The sequence below is a fragment of the Lemur catta genome, chromosome 9, assembly GCF_020740605.2.
Source record: "Lemur catta isolate mLemCat1 chromosome 9, mLemCat1.pri, whole genome shotgun sequence".
Taxonomy (NCBI): domain Eukaryota; kingdom Metazoa; phylum Chordata; class Mammalia; order Primates; family Lemuridae; genus Lemur; species Lemur catta.
Genome location: NC_059136.1, coordinates 52,641,688 through 52,661,430, shown reverse-complemented (window position 1 = coordinate 52,661,430; position 19,743 = coordinate 52,641,688). Strand labels below are relative to the sequence as shown.

Here is a 19,743-nt window from a genome sequence, read left to right as displayed (position 1 = left end):
CTAGGCATTTTGGCCCTAGCCCATGCCCTTAAATTCTTTGCCATACTCACTCTCAAAATCTTCAGACTATAATAAGGGGAAGGGAGTTATCTATTTCATACATTTAATATACCAGAATCTATTTTACATATACCTTATACATTCCTTGTTTATTACTCATAAAATGCTTAAAGCATGAATATTATTTCCATTTGAAAAACCAGAAATAGTTTAAATGAAGTTGCTCAAGTTCGCAAAACTAATAAAAATCAGAATCAGAAGTAAGGTAGAGATATAAAACCAAAGCCAGTATTCTTTATGCTGCCTACCTATACCAGATATTCACAGGAAATTAATCATTATTAACTAGTATTTATATATGCCTTATGGTAAGTAAACATCTGCTCTTCAGTTACAACCTAATTGAAAAGAGGATATATGCATACATATTCAATGTAGATTGTTTTTTCTTTATATAATTGACTCGATAGTTGTAAAGACTATTACATATGCAAGTTACAAGACATAATAATAAAATCAGTATCTGTGAACCCATTACCCAATGTAAAAGCTAGAACATTCCCCATGCAGTTGTATGTGCCTATGTATTTTCTCTGTCTCACCTCACATCTCCCCCAAATTGGTAAGTACCTCCCTGAATTTTGTGTTTTATCATTTCCATGCCTTTTTTGTTAATTAATAGAGTTTGGTTTTTAGTGCAGTTTGAGTTTACAGATACTCTGGCTAGGACTTCAAGTACTATGTTGAATAGAAGTTGTTAAGGTGCCCACTTTCTTGTTTCAGTTCTTAGAGGCAGTGCTTTCAACTTTACTCTCCATTCAGTATGATACTACTGGCTGTGAGTTTGTCATATATGGCTTTTATTATTTTGAGATATGTTCCTTCTATGCCTAGTTTGTTAAGGGTTTTTATCATGAAGAGGTGTTGGATTTTATCAAATACTTTTTCTGCATCTATTGAGATGATCACATGGTTTTTGCTTGTAATTCTGTTTATATGGTGAATCATGCTTATTGAATTGTGTATAATGAACTATCCTTGCATCCCTGGGATGAAAACCGCTTGATTGTGATGAATTTTGTTGTTGTGGTGGTTGTTGTTGTTGTTGTGCTGTTGGAGGGGTTCTGTTTGCTAGTATTTTGTTGAGGTTTTTTTCACCTATGGTCATGAGGGATATTGGTCTGTAGTTTTCTTTTTTTGTTATGTCCTTTGCTGGCTTTGATATCAGAGTGTTATTGGCTTCATAGAATGAGTTGGGAAGTGTTCCCTCCTTCTCAGTTTTACGGAACAGTTTCAGTAGGATTGGTATCACTTCTTCTTTGTAGGTCTGGTAGAATTTGGCTGTGAATTCATATGGTCCTGGCTTTTTTTTGTTGTTTTGGGACATTTTTTATTGCTGATTTAATCTCACCATTCATTATTGGTCTGTTCAAGATTTCTACTTCTTCCTGATTCAAGCTTGGGAGATTGTGTGTTTCTAAAAATTTATCTATTTCCTCTAGATTTTCTAGTTTGTGTGCCCAAAGATATTCATAAACCAAATGCTGCTATACCTAAGAAATGAAGTAAATAGCAACATAAGAATAGTGGGGGACTTCAACACTGTTCTGACAAAACTAGAGAGATCATCAAGGCAGAAAATCAACAAAGAAACACTGGATTTAAATGGGACTCTAGAACAAATAAACGTTATTTGTTTACATTTACAGAACATTCTACCCTAAAACTCCAGAATATATACATATTCTTCTCATCAACACATGGAACATTTTCTAATATAAAGCATATATTAGGCCACAAAACAATTCTCAGCAAATTTTAAAAAATCAAAAGCATACCATATACCCTCTCAAACTACAGTGGAATAAAGCTAGAAACCAATTCCAAGAGGAAATCTCAAAGCTACATAAATACATAGAAATTAAACTACCTATTGCTGAATAATCTTTGGGTCAATAATGAAATCAAGATGGAAATTAAAAAAATTTTTAGAATTGAGTGACAATAACAACACAAGCTACCAAAATCTCTGGGATATAGCAAAAGCAGTCCTAAGAGGGAAGTTCATAGCACTAAACTTTGCCTACATCAAAGAAGACAGAAAGATCACAGATTAACAACCTAATGTTACACCTCAGAGAACTAGAAAAACAAGAACAAACCAAACCCAAAGCTAGCAGAAGACAAGAAATAGTAAAGATCAGAGCATAACTAAATGAAATTGAAACCAAAAAAATAATACAGAAGATCAATGAAATGAAAAGTTGTTTCTTTTAAAAGATAAAATCGATATACCACTAGCTAGATTAACCAAGAAGAGAACGGATTCCTATAAGCTCAATCAGAAATGAAAAAGAAAACATTATGAACTGATGCCACAGAATTACAAAAGATCATTTGAAACTACTATAGTAAACCTTGAAGTTGAGTAATGTCAGTCCTCCAACTTTATTCTTTTTCTTTGTTATTCTCTTGGAAATTCTGGGTCTTTCCATATAAACTCTTTTCATATAAACTTTAGAATCAATTTGCCTAAATACACAACATAACTTGGTGGAATTTTCACTGAATTTATGTTGAATCTATACATCGATGTAGGAGGAACTGATACCTTGACAATATTGAGTCATGGAATGAACATGGAATATGTCTCCATTTATTTAAATATTTTCTTCATCACGATTTCACCCTTCATTTAGTCTTCTGTATATTTTGTTAGACTTATACCTAAATATTTCATTTACATGGTACTAATATAAATGGTATTGTTATTTAATTTCAAATTCCAATGTATCCTTGCTGATACATAAGAAAGCAGTTGACTGTTGTATATTAACGTTTACTCTGCAGTCCTGCTATGATATGATCACTTATTAATTCCAGGAGTGTTTTGGTTAATTTTTTGGATTTTTTTATATTGACAATCATGTCATCTACTAACAAAGAAAGTTGTATTTCTTCCTCCCCTATCAGTATACCTTTTATTTCCTTTGTCTTACTGCATTAGCTTGGCCTCCTGCACGATACTGAATAGGAGTGGTGAGAGGGGACATCTCTGCCTTGCTCCCAGTCTAATGGGAAAGGACCTTGTTTCTCACCATTACACTGGATATTAGTTGTAGGACTTTTTTTTTTTTTTTTTTCTCCTGTGGATGTTCTATATCAAGTTGAGGGAGTTCCCCTTCATTGCTAGTTTCCTGAGTTTTTGTCACGAATGAATGTTGGATTTTGACTCGTGCCTTTTGTGTGTATGTATCTATTAGTAAGATCACATAATTTTTCTTCTATAGCCTAGATTACATCAATTTATTTTTTAAATGTTAAACCAGTCTTGCATACCTGGAATAAATCCCACTTGGTCATTGTGTATAATTATTTTTATATATTGATTCAATTTGCTAATATTTTATTGAGAACTTTTCCATGTGTGCTCATGAGAAATAATTGTCTGTAGTTTTCCTTTCTTGAAATGTTTTTATTTGTGTGTGGTTTTTTTGTTTGTTTTGTTGTTGTTGGTTTTAATTACAGGAATGGTAGCCTCACAAAATGAGTTAGGAAGCATTTCTATATCCTGGAAGAGATTATTGACAGTATAAATTCTTCCCTAAATGTTTGGTAGTACTTGCAAATGAATCTGTCTGGGCCTGGTGCTTTCTGTTTTTATAGGTTATTAACAATTGATTAAAGTTCTTTGATAAATATAAGCCTAATCAGATTATCTGTTTTTTCTTGTGTGACTTTTGGTGGTTTATGTTTCAAGGAATCGGTCCATTTCATCTAGGACATTATAAAGGTTATGGACATAGACTTGTTTGTAATATTCCTTTATTATTCTTTTAATGTCAGTGGGATCAGTAATGATGGCCCCCTCTTCATATCTGATATAATTCATTTGTTTTCTCCCTCTCTCTCTTTTTTATTTAGCCTGGCTAGAGGTGTAGAGGGTTATCAATTTTATTGATCTTTTCAAAGAGTTGGATTTTGGTTCCATTGATTTTTCTCTGTTTTTAATCTTATTGATTTCTGTTCTAATTTTATTTCTTTTCTTGTGCTTATTGCAGGTTTAATTTGATTCCGTATTCTCTTCTCCCTTAACATATCAATTGTATTTATTTTTAAATGTTTTTAGTAGTTGCCCTAGAATTTCCAATACATTTTTTAGTATAGTTTAAGATGTGACTCTTCTCTTCCTTCTCCTTTGTTCCCTCTCCACTCCAACTATTTAATATAGAAAATCATTTGTTGTAACTCTTCTCATTTAATACACCTGTTTTCCTAAGTTTCTGCTGAGCCATCTCTTAAACATCAAGTTTTCTTCCTCTCCATCCCCCCATCCTAACCCGGTGAGGAGAGTATGGATTGGTATTGAACTTTTTTTATTATTATTATTTAGATTGGATTAAGCTTCTATTTCTATTTTAGGGGAGTCCCCTGAAATTTTGCCCTGTATATTTACATTTATAAAGTCTAAAGTTATGAAAAGTTAACGTCTCCTCCAGAACAACAACAAAACCTTGTACACCCTTAATGCCCATCATCCTTCTTCCCAGTTGTATGCTGTTATAGTCTGTATTCATTCTGTCCTTTTATTACATCGCAAATTAGACTTTATCATTTTTTTTAGGCAGTGTTTACTTAGATTTATAATTCACACTTAGCATTTTAATTATTTTTCATTCTTTCTTTCATCTTAGACCATTCTTTTAAGATCATTTTCCTTCTAACTGAAGTATACTCTTAGAAATTTCTCCAACGAAGATTTCTTGATGATTAACACTCTCAGTTTTTGTTTTTCTGAAAATATCTTCACTTCTCTCTCTTGTAAAATAATTTTGTTTGGATAAACATTTCTAGCTTGACCATTATTTTCTGTCACAGTGTATTGTGTTTTTTGTGACGTTTCATTATGATAATCCATCATGTGTTCATATTTGTTTAAGTAAGAATTTTGAGGCCCTGAATTAAGGATGCTTTCCCTCTGAGAGGATTTGCATTTGGTTTTGGAAAGTCTGCTGCCAGGCTGAGATTCCTTTGTAGGTTATCTGACTTTTCCCACTGATTATTTTCAAGGATGACTCTTGTTGTAAGTATAATGAGGTTTTTATTAAGAATACAGTATGTTGTATATCTTTTTCTTATTTAGGGTACAGTATGCTTCTTGAAGCTATAGATTCTTGTCTTTCATCAATTCTGGAAACTTCTCAGGTATTATCTCTTCAAATATTTTCTCATCTTTTTGCTGGGACCTGATTGGAATAGATTATATCTTATTATTCTCCAAGTCTCCTAACTTCTTTTATATTTTTATTTCCTTATTCTCAGTAATGTTTTGTGGGTAATTTCAGCTATGTCTTCTACTTTACTAAGTCACCTGTCTATATCTGCTTTTTAACTTGTTGATTTTTTTTAACAGTTATGCTCATTATTTCTGTACGTGTTCTGTTTGGTTATTTTTTAAATATTCTTGTTCATTTTTAATCATCTCTAACTGCTTGCTTATTTGGGGGATTTCTGTTTTTAACATTTCGTTCTTAGTTTATTCTGTTGATTTTAGTATCTAAAGTTGGTTCAGTGTTTCACTTTACTCACTTTAAGGAAGCTGTGTATTAGGTTATCTTCATTGTGACCTCATATTCACTATTCTTAATCTGTGAGAATCTTGAGGAACTGAATTAAACATCTTTCCTTCTGAGAGGATTATTTGTTTCTGACAAACTATACTGTATATGGGCCCATTTAATCTTCAGTTTTGCTGGCTAAAGGCTTATTCTCAGCGTCACAACACTGGTACATAGCTCCCCGCTGAGTTTCTCATTTTTTGGTGTTTTTGTTTCTGTTTTAGTTGCGGGACATAAGTATATGCTTTGAAATGTTCATTGAAGTAAAGAATAAAAATAGTGGTAGAATAAACTCTCAATGAAAAAAATAGTAATTTAAAATCATATTGAATATTTAATAAAATAACTTTATATTATCCTTTTTATTTCTTTAGATTTTAAATAATGAAAACATAAGTTTCACAAAACCCCATTAACTCAATATATAACTTTATAGCCAAAGGACAAGTGAATCCAAAAGAATTAAATGTTCAGAAGTAACATTATTTTATTTCACAACTATATTTTTGCTCTGCAGATCATACAGAACACTAAGGAATTCAAGATTATGTAAATGAATATTCTTTTCCGCTGATATGCTATGGAATAAACAAGATTATCCCCTTTTTATAAGATTTACATCTTATATTTATTGTTCCAGGAAACTAATATGCATATTATAATTGAATAGTTTTGAGTAGTTACAGGTTTTTTATTGACTAAAAGAACAGTGAATACATCTGCTTTCTCATGAAAATCTTTGAGAGCTGTCTGCAAATATACTTAATTAGTGATTTTAAATGCATGAGATTTGTTCAAATCAAAACTTCACTAATGTTTTTTATTTTGAATTCATTCTGGACTTTAATATATTTTTGTCTATCAGTTCTGTTTTCCCATCATCTAATTTATGACTCTTTATTTGCTCCTTTTATATCCCATGTATTATAGTTCCATGAAGTGTTATTTTCAAAGCAGTAGTTTTAATTAAGGCAGAATGAGGCAAAGTTAACGTAATCCATGTCTTATTTTATAATAAAGAGTGTTATGTATAATGAAATGTAGAAGACAAGGTACTTCAAGGATGATGTTGTATGCTCTTTTTGTTAGCTGTAACAGCTCAGACTTAAGCTTCCTTTTTCTTTAATGTATTTTTAGATACCAAAATTAGTATAAATGGCATAGATTAGATATTAATAGTATTTTTCTTTCTATTGCATCTCCTTTTACTAAGAAAGTATTATAGTTGAAATGGCACAGCAACAGTTAACTACCAGACTTTTGTTAGTGTGCAAGAGAGTTGAAGGAAGGGAGGTTTTTGGTTGGTTTTGGAGTAATCTCAGAGGAAACACTGGAACATCCTGGAAGGAGGAGTTCTAGGCCCAAGGTATTGTTCTTTATGGTCTAGGAGATGAACATGTTCTTATTCATGAAACTGGCAGCAACTATGAATTTTCTCTACTCTCTGTCCTTGTTATTGTTTTCATTGTTAGTTCATTTGTAATAGTGATGTGTGGATTTAATTCTACCTTTACGTTGGTAATTCTGTGAAAATAAATGTTTTGGAAAATGCTTTCTCTTGTGTGACGATCCTTTATCAAAGACTGAAAAGAATAGAGAGCGGCACTTAGTTCTGCAGGGTGCAGGTCATGGTACTTAGTTCCTTTAGATGGGATTTAGCAGTATCTCCAAACCACTTTATTCCTCAAGAAATGTCTTTTTAAACAATGAATACAATTTTAATTGGAAGATCTTGGTTTCCTCAACTATATACTCATAATAATCAGGAGGGTGATATGGGATATTTTTGGAGAAATGTGTCCATTTTTTACTTAGGCTTAATCTTTTGGGTAAAATAATAAATTTTGTACATGAGTATGATTTACCAAGGGTATAACATTAATGTAAGACTAATTCCAATTCCGTCATATATACTAGGAATTGCACATCTCTTTTCCATTCATTTTGAGAGAAAAAAGTGTATTTTTGTACTGAAATTCAAATTTTTTCTCTGTTAATTCCCAGACTTTGTTTTTGACAATTTTCTGTATCTCTACTAATCAGGGCATGAGAAAATACTTAAAGAAGCAGTGAGTTTATGAGTCCTAGAAAATAATACAATTTTAAAAATATAAATACCAAAAGGTAGTTTTGTGACATTAATGAAACTATGACTTTACCAAATATTATAAGCTTAGACTTATTATGATGGCAGTTCTTTGTACTCTTATTAATAACTCCTACTCTCAGTGATGCTGATACATACAATTAGGTTATAACCGAATCCTTTTGTGAGCATAATTTAATTTCACTTCCATCCAGGAAGTGTGTGTAGTATGGTAAAAAGGGGTTTTATAAAACAGGTATAAAATCTATGTTAACTGGAGAGAGACAATGCAGAGTAGTAGATAAGCCATGTGATTTGAGAATTCTTCTCTAGGAAACTCTTGATTAGATTGAAAGCCATGGAAAAAAGAAAGACAAATACAATTAACTATTCAATATTTTATAGAGACCTCTTTTCTTGGCCACAGAAAAGCAAGACCATGTTTTTTTTATTTTTAGGACCTAATTTTTCTTCCATCTTTATTGAAAATTCTGTAGTTCTTAACGGAAAAGGCCTTCATTATTTTTATCTAATACTGAAATTTAAAATTAGTAAGAATAGTCATTCAAAGTATTCAAAATAGTTGATCTCAAACTTGAAATATTTTAATATCAAAAATAAAAACAAAAAAATAAGGAGGCTCTTTGACTGCTATCATTTAGTCCTTAGAGTAATTGGTGAAAAGTGATCAAGTAAAAGTATTATTAATAGTAGTAGCTCTCATTAGTATGTTCTGGGCACTAAGTCCTTTTTATGCATTTCCTACTTTAAATTTCATAAAAACCCTATTTGGTATGAACTTTTAGTATTTCCATTGTTTTATGAAGAAATAGATAAAGAGAAGGGGTAAACCCAGGTCCATCTGGCCTCCCAGATCGAGAGAGCCTAACCACTTCAGGTTTCTTTGTAAGTATAGTCAGCTACCATACTGAATGCATTTTTTGCTTTGCAAAAGTCAATATAATGATAATGGCCATAATGGAAATCTCCCAGTTTCTTTTCCTTTTTTCTATTCCTGTTTTTTTCATAGCTTTCAACATGAAATTTACATAGCTTTTTGTAGTTACTGGTAGCCGGTTCATTTTAGTTGGCTAGAACAAAGCTGTTTAAAAACCTAGGTTAGAAGTCTACACTCTTTATGGGCTAATTGGTTTAACTGTGTTTTGTGGCCAGAGCCTCTACACAACATAATCTGTTCTGATTGATCACAAGAGGAATTAGTCATAGCACAGGAAGGTCAGCAGATATTTATGACACTGCTAGAGTTCATTGTATTATGGTAACTGTTTTTGGAATTATGTCATGATCTGAACAAACTGTAGCTTTGTGTTAGCCTGAGAAAACTTGTCTATTTTTGTGAGCTTTCTGTAATCGTGTTTATCTGTCATATATGGCTTTCAAATTTAGCACTATGCAAGAGATAGGCAATTATAGAAGAGAATTTCCCTTAGGAAGTTATAATGTAGGGGAAAGTTAAGTTTTAGTCACAAATGACTGCTACAATACAAACCACAAAGTAAGAAAATAGAGGAGAGGTAAAAACTAGGGAAGAAAAGTTATTTAAAAAGACTAAAGCAGACATGTCTGAGGAAGGTACTATTGATTAGACATGCTATTGAAAATCTAGTTTTCTGCTTTCTAGAGCATATTTTTCTCATTGCTTTAAGTTTTAAAATGTACTTCATATCTTTTTCTTGCTTTTCTCCCCTCTTTTTCTCTGATATAGATGGGTATGTTTGTCACCTGTGCCTAGAAGAAATTCTTCCAGTAAGGCCATTAAGATGCAATGTTTGAGCTAACCTGATTTGGAGGGGATGGTTGAAACCACCACTTTCTTTGTAAACTGCCAGACCATTTAGATTTTAGATGTTGTCTTTGATGTTAGCAAAGCATGTTATATTTTATATAGTATTTCCTGTGCAACAGAAACTATAATTTCTACTTCAATTGAGTCTATATGAAATGGTCCATAAAAATATCCTTATATTGTCAACTAGTGGAATATAGTGCTGAAGCTCGTGTGTATTTCACCCTAGTTTGATATATAAATCTCTTGGATTTTCAGCATGGAGTGGGGAAAGAAATCCTGATTAGAGTTCTCTTTTCCCATTTTAATTTCTCCTTTTTTTTTTTTTTTTTTTTTTTTTTTTGGTATTTTCTCAACTGTCAGTGGAATTATTGTCTTCCTGTCTCCATATTCAGGTAGTGTCAGTGGCTGAGTATCACCGCAGGATCGATGCTCTAAATACTGAAGAACTGCGCACACTCTGCAGACGTCTCCAGGTGCCCCCTTCAGTAGTTTAAACCCCTCTGGAGATTGAATACTTTCTGTCTTTTAGTGTTCTCTGTCAGGGCAAATCTCACATTTGAAGGATTTGTTTTGACTATAGCACTAAAATAACCCATCAGAAAATTTCTTCTTATATTAAAGATTACAGTATTGCCTTGAAGAGCTGTAGGATTATCTTTTCTGTCATCTTTTCATTTGAAAAATAGTCTAAAGAATTTTCCCATCATTTCAGAACTATTCTCAGCACTGTGTTTCTTTGAGCCATGAGAAGTTTTCATTTAATTTTAACATTGGAAGAATGTCTTTGGTTTTGAGAATGAATCTTTACTAACATAATCTGAAAGATGTGGTACTATAGGAAAATTTACAATTTAAATATTTTATATATGTTAAACATTTTCTCTTCTTTAAGGCTATTTCAGTTATATCAACTCCACATCAAATATCTTAATGAGATAAATTGTTTTTGTTCTTATGGCATTCCTGGTTGGTATTAGAAATACTTTGGAATAGTCTAGGTTAGGCACCAGAACAAGATAAATTATTTAAAATTCCGTGAAATAATTAATATCTGTGGGTTTTTTTTGTTTGTTTTAGAAACAAGAAAGTGATATAGTTGAAAACTCATTTTTTGGTTTTGTGTATTATTAGTTGTGTGTTTCCCTCTTCTTAATAAGATATCCTTTCATGGCTTTACTAGACCTACTGAATTTTTTTTCTTTTCTTTTAATGCTTCTAATGCTGCCTTGGATTTCTTTTCATTTTTTTTTAACCTTTCACATCATCAAAATAAAGGTAAAACATTATGATGATGTGAAAGAATTAATATTTAGCTTCTCGTCAAAAAACAATATGGTTCTAGAACATGTATTGGTTGAAAATATATCGTGTTCAGGTTTGATAAGAAATCTGTTAAAGGAACAAAATAATTTAGCAAGATTTCATTCCTGTGTGGAGTCACAGTCGCCAAGCATTCCTGCATTTTAGTTATCTGCTCCAGTAGAATTCTGCATATTTTACAGTTTAAAAGTTTCATCAATAATAGTTATGTTTCATGTCTTTTATTTTCTAATGTTATTGTATTTTATATATTAATAAGTTAATATTAGAAAGTAAGCACCAGTAGAATAGATTGTGTAGTAGTAAGCTTTTATTTTTTAATCAATATTTTTATCATTTTAAGATCATTTCCATCAAGCGAAAGCATATATTCTTTTTCATGCATCAGATTGATCTAATTTTAAAAACAGATTTGTGAACAAATTAAAATTTATTGTTTGGTCCAACTAGATAAAAAAATTCAATGTTTAGAAAATAAAAAAAATGAGAGCATTTAAAAAAATGGTAACTTTTTTAATGAAGCAAATACACACATGCGCCAATGTAAAGAAAGTTATACTTAATATTCTATGATTCTGTATATTAAAATTTTGGCACCCAGGAAGTTTTCTTAATTATTTTTTATTTTTGACAAATTATTTTTTCTTTTTTTTTTTGAGACAGAGTCTCACTTTGTTGCCCGGGCTACAATGAGTGCCATGGCGTCAGCCAAGCTCACGCAACCTCAAACTCCTGGGCTTAAGCGATCCTCCTGCCTCAGCCTCCTGAGTAGCTGGGACTACAGGCATCCACCACCATGCCCAGCTAATTTTTCTATATATATTTTTAGTTGGCCAGATAATTTCTTTCTATGTTTAGTAGAGATGGGGTCTCTCACTCTTGCTCAGGCTGGTCTCGAACCCCTGACCTTGAGCGATCCACCCGCCTCAGCCTCCCAGAGTGCTAGGATTACAGGCGTGAGCCACCGCACCCAGCCTATTTTTGACAAATTTTATGTTTAGCATAAAAAAATAATCCTATATCTTTTAAATATTAGAAATAAAAAGCAAGCTAGCTGACTGACTTTTGCCCTTTAGGAATTAAAATAAAGTTTGCATGTAGCTATCTCCTTTTCCACAGAAATATGGGGATTTATCATTTAGTACCAATCTGTCCTCATATAGTGGAAGAGAGAATGTTTCTTATTGTTATAACATCTTTTTCTACATTGGATACACCATTGATGTTAGGGGGTCATCTTGTGCCTTATAAAATTCTAAGTTAAAGCTTTAGCCACCTTTTCAAAGGTCTAAAGTTTTATTTATCTCAAAAGGCTGAAATTTTAATAGCATATCACAATCTTATATTAATACATTGCTGCCTGTTTACTTTTTTTAGATTACTACAAGGGAAGACATAAATTCAAAGCAGGTTGCTCCCGTGAAAGCAGAACTGGAGTCTGAATCATTTCGACCAAACCTAAGTGATCCCAGTGAACTTTTACTGCCAGATCAAATTGAAAAGGTATGACATGCCCACATATGTGCACTTGTGTGTTTATAAGAATAAAACAGCCTTTTTTTCAGTTTTTTCTCGAGCAGAAGGGTTGCTACTGTTTCTCTCTAATGAAAAGAAAAAATAAGCAAAATGTAGTGAACTAGTGTTAAAAGAAGATATTAGGAGATTTAGGTAAGCAGACACTAAAATAAATAGAAATAACAGTATAATGGCCAATATTTGGTTTATTATTGTGTGCTGGTTACTTTATATGGATTATCTCATGTAGTTGTTACAACAGATGTAGGAATTGGATGTTCATTGTGCATATTTTTTAATAAGTGAAAAAATTGGGGGCATAGAAAGATTAAGTAATTTGTTCAAAGTCATACAACTACAAAGTATCCAAGCTTGGTTTCTAACTCTGATAGTCTATCTCTAGAGCCTGTTATTTGAAAGATATTTTAATAATCAAGCTAACAATCCATCCAATACTTTTGTTAATTTGATACAGAAGGCACTAGCAACAAGTAATCCTTGTTTCTTGTCTCTCTTCTAATTTGTGTCTGGTTCAGCATGATTCTTTCTTTTCCTAATGGGCAATTAATATTTTATGCTGAAAAAAGTATAATTATTTTTCAGGCATCTCAGTATCTTTGAGAATGATAAGTAATTTCTACTGTTAATTCTCGTAGCCTATATTTTATAAGTACCATTAAATTCCAACTGGCATTAGTGTCCTACATATTGAACAATAAGCTATCAAGTAAATGCTAACATTTTGTTTTTCAAAGCTTACAAAGCATCTTCCACCAAGAACAATTGGCTATCCATGGACTCTTGTTTATGGTACCGGGAAGCATGGCACAAGCTTAAAGACCCTTTATCGAACAATGACAGGTTTAGACACCCCAGTGCTGATGGTGATTAAAGACAGTGATGGGCAGGTATGAAAAACTAACTGCGTTAGATGCCTTATCCTTGAAGAGATTACAGTAACAGTAATTTTTAGCATATTTCTTTGATAAAAATTATTCATTTGTACATTTTATTGTTTAACTGATAATTATTGGGTACTTTTAACATGTAAGGCATCACTGAGTGTCACAGAAGGTAGATATAAGCATGAATAATTAAGAGTCTCTGCCTTCAAAGAGATTATAGTGTGGTAGAAAAGGACATTTAAGTATACCAGTATCTCTAATGCTGAGTAAAATATGCTAAGTTTAGTAAGAGCCCAGAAAAAGTGAAAGGGTGTTCACAGTAAGAGTTGCTCATATCTATCTGGGGGAGGTAAGAATGAGGCTCATGGACATGGTGAAAACTGACAAAGTCTTGAAGCATGGGTAGGGTTTTAATAGTTAAAGATAATCATGTGAGGGTGATAGTAAGAACAAAACCACAGGTAAGAGAGAGAAACATTGGTTTGTTTCTGAAATAGCAAGCTCAGGTCAGTTACCAGCATTGGAAAGTAATGAGAGGATAAAATAGCAATATTAATTTAAAAAAAGCACTAGTACTGCTAACACCTTGAGTGTGTTTATTATGTGCCAGGAACTTGACTGATCACTTTATATGCATTATGTTTTTAATCATCACAGCCTGATAAGATTGATACTATTATCTCTGTTCTAAAGATGAGTTAACCATGACTTAATAAGGTTCGTCAACTTACCCAAGGTTATATACCTAAGAAAAGGTGTTTGTACCAATGAAGATGAATGAACTACTTCTACATGCCCTGGTGTAGATAAGTGTCACAAACATAATATTGAATTAAAAATCAGACACTGAAGAGTAACTTCCTTAGGACATAACGAATCTATGGTGGTATCAGGCTAAGTGGCTTTCTTCAGGGAGGTGGGGCTGTTGATGATAGGAGGCATAAGGAGAGGTTCCACAGTCCTGGTAATATTTCTTGGTCTGGATGAAGGTTGTGTGAAACGTGGATTGTGCTGCACATTTATATTTTGTGTACTTTTATATACACACACAGACACACACACACACACACACACACACACGTGTAAAATAACCTTTCCAGTAGGAAATGTAAAAATTAAGATGGAATGTTAGGATAGACAGTGACTGTAGAGATAATCTGTCAAGCTCTGCACTCCTATTTATGATGTGGCTACTTAGACCCACAGCACTGAAATGACTTGATCAGATCTCTTATTCATTCTTTCATTAGGGCATCTATTGTGTTTCTTATACTGTGCAAGACCATGGGGTTGAAGGGCAAAACAATTCAGACTCAGTGTCTGCCCTTATGGAGTTTACTGTCTAATGATGAAGAAAAAAATAGCATACTTTCTAAGTAGTAGAATGTTTACCTGTACTGAAGGATTTTTGTTTCTTTAAGTGCTACAATCTCATAGCAGAATGTTATCGTTATAGTATATACATTTTGTGTATAATTCCCTCTGAAATGTGTTAACCACTTTTTAAGATTGTCTGTTTAATTGTTAAATAATTGTTATAACAAATCTAAAATCCTTTTAGATTTCAAAACTAGGAGCAAATCTGTTTTTTCCCCATTGAGAAACTGATATCTTTGTATTTGACAGTAATGTGAACTATATAGCAACTGATCATTTTTTTCCTTTTTAAGTACAAGTAATTAGATAAAACTATACTAGATCCTTTTTTTTTCACATTTTATTTAAGTATATGATGGAATGACACTTAATTAAAATAATTTAGTAATCATGTCATTTAACATGCCTTTTTTTTATCCTTAGGTTTTTGGTGCATTAGCATCTGAGCCATTTAAAGTGAGTGATGGCTTTTATGGTACTGGAGAGACCTTTGTTTTTACATTCTGTCCAGAGTTTGAGGTAAGGACAACTATTCCAATATTCTGTTTATAAAGAGATGGCATAAATGAAAACAATGTGTACTTTGAAGTCTTGCACGCGTACATTTGATTTCCATCTCTAACTTGTACTTATCTTTTTTTTGGACCATTTTGAACCTCAACTTTCCTGTAGATAGCATGGAGATTATAAAATGTAACAGGGTTGTTTGTAAATTAAATGAGAATTGTATATATACACAACACTTAGCATAGCACCAGACATGAATCATGGGACTCAGTAAAGAGTATATATCATTACTATTCTGCTTATGAATTGTCATTGTGAAATTTCTAGAAACTTTCAATGACTAAGTTGAATGATGTAAATCTCAAAAACTTAAAAAACTAATTATTTGAATTTAAATCAAAGTGATTAACAGATTTCTTTTCCTTTACATCTTATGTGGCTGTCTTTACTATAGCTTGACTAATTTGAATTGAATACATTCTAATGTGAATAAAGTCTAAAATGTAAAGGTATAAATGAATTTTAGTAAATGTGTGACTCTTCTTAAAACATTGAGTGCAATCCTGGCATATCAAACCTTCCCTAAAAGGTGAAATTATATTTTAATCTTGAGAAAAGGAATCAACACCATTAGTCAAACAAAAAGAGTAACCTTTAGGAGGAATTTTTATAATGAACAAAGTAGGAAGGATTTGGTAACACAACAGAAGTTCTCTGAACAAACTTGTGCTTAAATGGCTCACCAGGTCAACCAGTGATTTCCATTCATTTCATAAAATATATCAAGTGATACCTAGAGCTAACTGAAAGCTCATAGTCGTTACAAATCATCTAATCTTCAGTTGTGCTTATTTTCAAGCATTTGTATGCTGTTGCTACCTAATAACTGGAATAATGTAATTAAATGTTATATAACTGTAAAAATACAAATGTTACAGTTTTATGAATACTTTTGAAACACTTGATAAAGATATGGTGCTAGAAGTTGCTATTACATTAGATTTAGCTAAAACACCCATAAAAGGTTAAAAAAAAAATTTAAGAATAGGAACATCTAGTTTGTGGGGTTTTTTTTTTTTTGGTTTTTTTTTTTTGTTTGTTTGTTTGTTTTGAGGCAAAGTCTCACTCTGTTGCCCAGGCTAGAGTGCCATGGCATCAGCCTAGCTCACAGCAATGTCAAGCTCCTGGACTCAAGCGATTCTCCTGCCTCAGCCTCCCAAGTAGCTGGGACTACAGGCATGTGCCATCATGCCTGGCTAATTTTTTCTATATATTTTTAGTTGTCTGCTAATTTCTTTCTATTTTTTTAGTAGAGATGGTGGGGTCTCGATCTTGCTCAGACTAGTCTCAAACTCCCGCCTTGGCCTCCCGGAGTGCTAGGATTACAAGTGTGAGCCACCACACCCAGCCAGGAACATCTAGTTTTACTCTCAGATTTACTTAAGTTCTCACTGTTATTTAAAGAAATTGAAACTGGAAGTCAAAAAGCACTTTATAGATATGGTTTATATAAGAATGATGATCAGCAAATCCATACCCAAAGACAAGAACCTTGGCTCTACATCAAAATATTTAAATGTTATCAAATTTATACACATTTATGTTTAATGTTAAAAGTAATGGCATGTATGTTCATTTTTTGTAAACTGATTTTCTACTTTCTTCAACTTTTTTCATTGATCATCCAACTCTTGGTACCTGTTGAGAAGAATATGTATTAATATGGAGTGTTAACAAGATTTGAGAAATTGGAATTGAAGGTTATGTTATAGTAGAACATGTGCTTTCAAATTTAGTCATATAGACACTGAAACCCAAACCACCACCCTTCTCTGCCAAGCTTTTTGTGGTGTTGTTATTCCTTTTACTGTCAGTCTAGGCTTTATTAACTACTGGGTTTTGGAGAACTAACTCTGTATAGTAACGACTTCCATCTATTTATACAGGTCTTTAAGTGGACAGGAGATAATATGTTTTTTATCAAAGGAGACATGGATTCACTAGCTTTTGGTGGTGGAGGGTAAGTCTCTTGGACATTTCACCATGAAATTTTTGAAGAAACTTTAAAAATGTATTTGGATTATTTATAAAATCAGTTATCTTTAGAAAGTTTTGACATTAGAATTCAAATCCATGTATTATGAAAAAGAAAGTATATACGAGTTCTGTCTGGAAAGTATCCAGCCATGTAATATGAGAAATGGAAAACATTTACTGAACATTGTACATAGGGCAGTGATGCCTCAGCCCCCTTCAAGGCAGGCACTTTAGGACCTCGCACAGTTCTAGCATCCCTTTCACTGTTCAAAACACCCTCCAAAATCCTGTGTTGGAATTGCCATCAGCTGCTGAGTCGTATTTTCCAGAATCTCATCAACGGCCTGAAATCTCTTCCCTTCTTTCAAAGGTGATTTTAGTTTTAGGAAAAGCCAGATGTCACAGGGCACCAAATCTGGGCTGTAGAGGGGCTGAGTCACCTGGGTGATTTCCTGTTTCATGTGATGCATGGGCGGGTGCATTGTCATGATTAAGCTGGCAACAGACAGTTGCCCATAGCTGTGGCTGTTTCTATCACATTGCATCCCTCAACCTACGAAGAACTTTCAGATGGTACTCCTTGTTAATTATTTGGCCCAGAGGAGCATACCCATGATGGACAGCACCTTCCAATCAAAAAACACAGTTAATATGGTCTATGCTGCCAACTGGGCCTTCATTTCCAGATCATAGCGGTACAAGTAGACCCTTGATTCATCTCCGGTTAGGACCTTCTTGAGGAAATCTGGTTCGTTGGTAGCAGTTCGAAGCAAATCTGCTCTGAAACCAGAAGCCACCAAACACATTTTGCCACAGCACATTTCATGCCAAGACCCTGAGTCAAAATCCTGGACACAGTAGTTTTGGAATCCCCAGATCAGCTTCTCGTTCTCACACTGTCAGTTGCTGATCTTTGTTAATTGTAGCCTGAACATGCTCAACATTCTCAGGTGTTCTGCTTGTTGCAGGCCTTCCAGAACATGGATCACTTTCAGCAGATTCTTGACCATCTTTGAAGCATTTGTGCCACACTTCTATTTGCGCTGCACTCGTTGCATCATCCCCCAAAGACTTCTGAACCATCTGAATATTTTCCGAGGAGAAATGTTCAAGCTTCGTGCAAAATTTGACACAGATTAGTTGCTCTACTCACGCAGTCATTTTGAATGTGACAGCCACACAATACACATGTTTGCCCAATGGCATCTAGCTCCCCACTGAGTAGTACACTGAAGTTGTCATTGTTCACGCATGCGCATTTCAGTCCACTCTCCTTGGCTGCCAGGTTACATTGATGTCACACAAACTGTTCTCATTATATTAACAATGGCTGGATAGTTTCCAAACAGACCTCAAATTTGCTAGAAGGTCTTGTATGTAGTGTTTGAGAAGTATATTATTTGAAACTATTGGTATTTATTTTTTTCTTCATTTTAAAATGGTATGTTCAGCTGATTCTTTTATGATAGAAATCCATCTTTTTCTTTAGAGTACAGTGGCTGTTTGATATTTAAAAGGGGAATATCCCAGTACCTTTGAACTTCTCAAATCTTTAAATAATCATGGTGGAATTTTATTTCTCCCAATGTATAGAATAGATCCAATTGTTTTTATGTTAATTCTACTCTGGAAACCATTTGGATTATATTTTAGACAATAATAGAAGTTGATTTACCTGAAAAAAGTTTTAGTGACCCCCAAAGTTTTGGGGGGTGTTTTGTTTGTTTGTTTGTTTTGTTTTTAACTGTATGAGTCAGCAATTTGATTCTTTTGGCATAGCAAGCACTATGAGGAACTTTGTTTTCTTATTTTGGTATCCCAACCCCATTTAGTCTTTACAGTGTTTGGAGGTAGCCTGCTCTGCTAGCTCCCAGCCTAGACTTCTCAAATAGTGCTTAGCAAGCATCACCTCCTTCCTTTGGTATTTCTTTCTATCCTTTAGTCTTAGACATAGATATGCTAAATAATTTCTAGACTTGTAAAAGTGTTACATTATTTATAACCCACAGTTGAGGGTATATATAATGATAATTTATTCAGACCACAAAATCTTTTTAGCCTTCAAGAATATTCATCATCCTAGAAGATTCTAACAAATTTTCTTACAACTTCTTTTTAAATAGATATTTAGAGGATGTGATTTCAGTGATTAAAAAATGATCATGGTTATTGTAGCCTTCTCTGTTAATTTTAGTTGTTGGACTCAGCATATAATGTCCACGTGGTCCAATTACACCTGTTTTAGAGGAGGTATCATTCAGCCTTCCCTCAAATGGTAGTCTTTTTTTTTTTTTTTTTTTTTTTTTTTGAGACAGAGTCTCACTTTGTTGCCTGGGCTAGAGCACCGTGGCGTCAGCCTAGCTCACAGCAACCTCAAACTCCTGGGCTTAAGTGATCCTCCTGCCTCAGCCTCCCGATTTTTCTATATATTTTTTTAGCTGCCTATATAATTTCTTTCTATTTTTAGTAGAGATGAGGGTCTCGCTCTTGCTTAGGCTGGTCTCGAACTCTTGAGCTCAAACAATGCACCCGCCTCGGCCTCCCAGAGTGCTAGGATTACAGGTGTGA

General features: G+C 33.3%; 1 protein-coding gene across 8 annotated transcripts in view; it reads left to right on the top strand.

The window, feature by feature from the left end:
- The window catches only part of OXR1 (oxidation resistance 1), a 157,704-nt gene that overhangs the window by 132,610 nt on the left and 5,351 nt on the right, over positions 1-19,743 (top strand). For 7 of the 8 annotated variants that reach the window (XM_045560918.1, XM_045560920.1, XM_045560916.1 and 4 more), the window contains 5 exons: positions 9,907-9,987; positions 12,212-12,337; positions 13,105-13,257; positions 15,055-15,150; positions 17,085-17,158. In XM_045560918.1, the coding sequence (XP_045416874.1) occupies positions 9,907-9,987; positions 12,212-12,337; positions 13,105-13,257; positions 15,055-15,150; positions 17,085-17,158 (530 nt within the window). The remainder of the gene's footprint in view (positions 1-9,906; positions 9,988-12,211; positions 12,338-13,104; positions 13,258-15,054; positions 15,151-17,084; positions 17,159-19,743) is intronic. The other variant, XM_045560915.1, reaches the window with a different exon arrangement.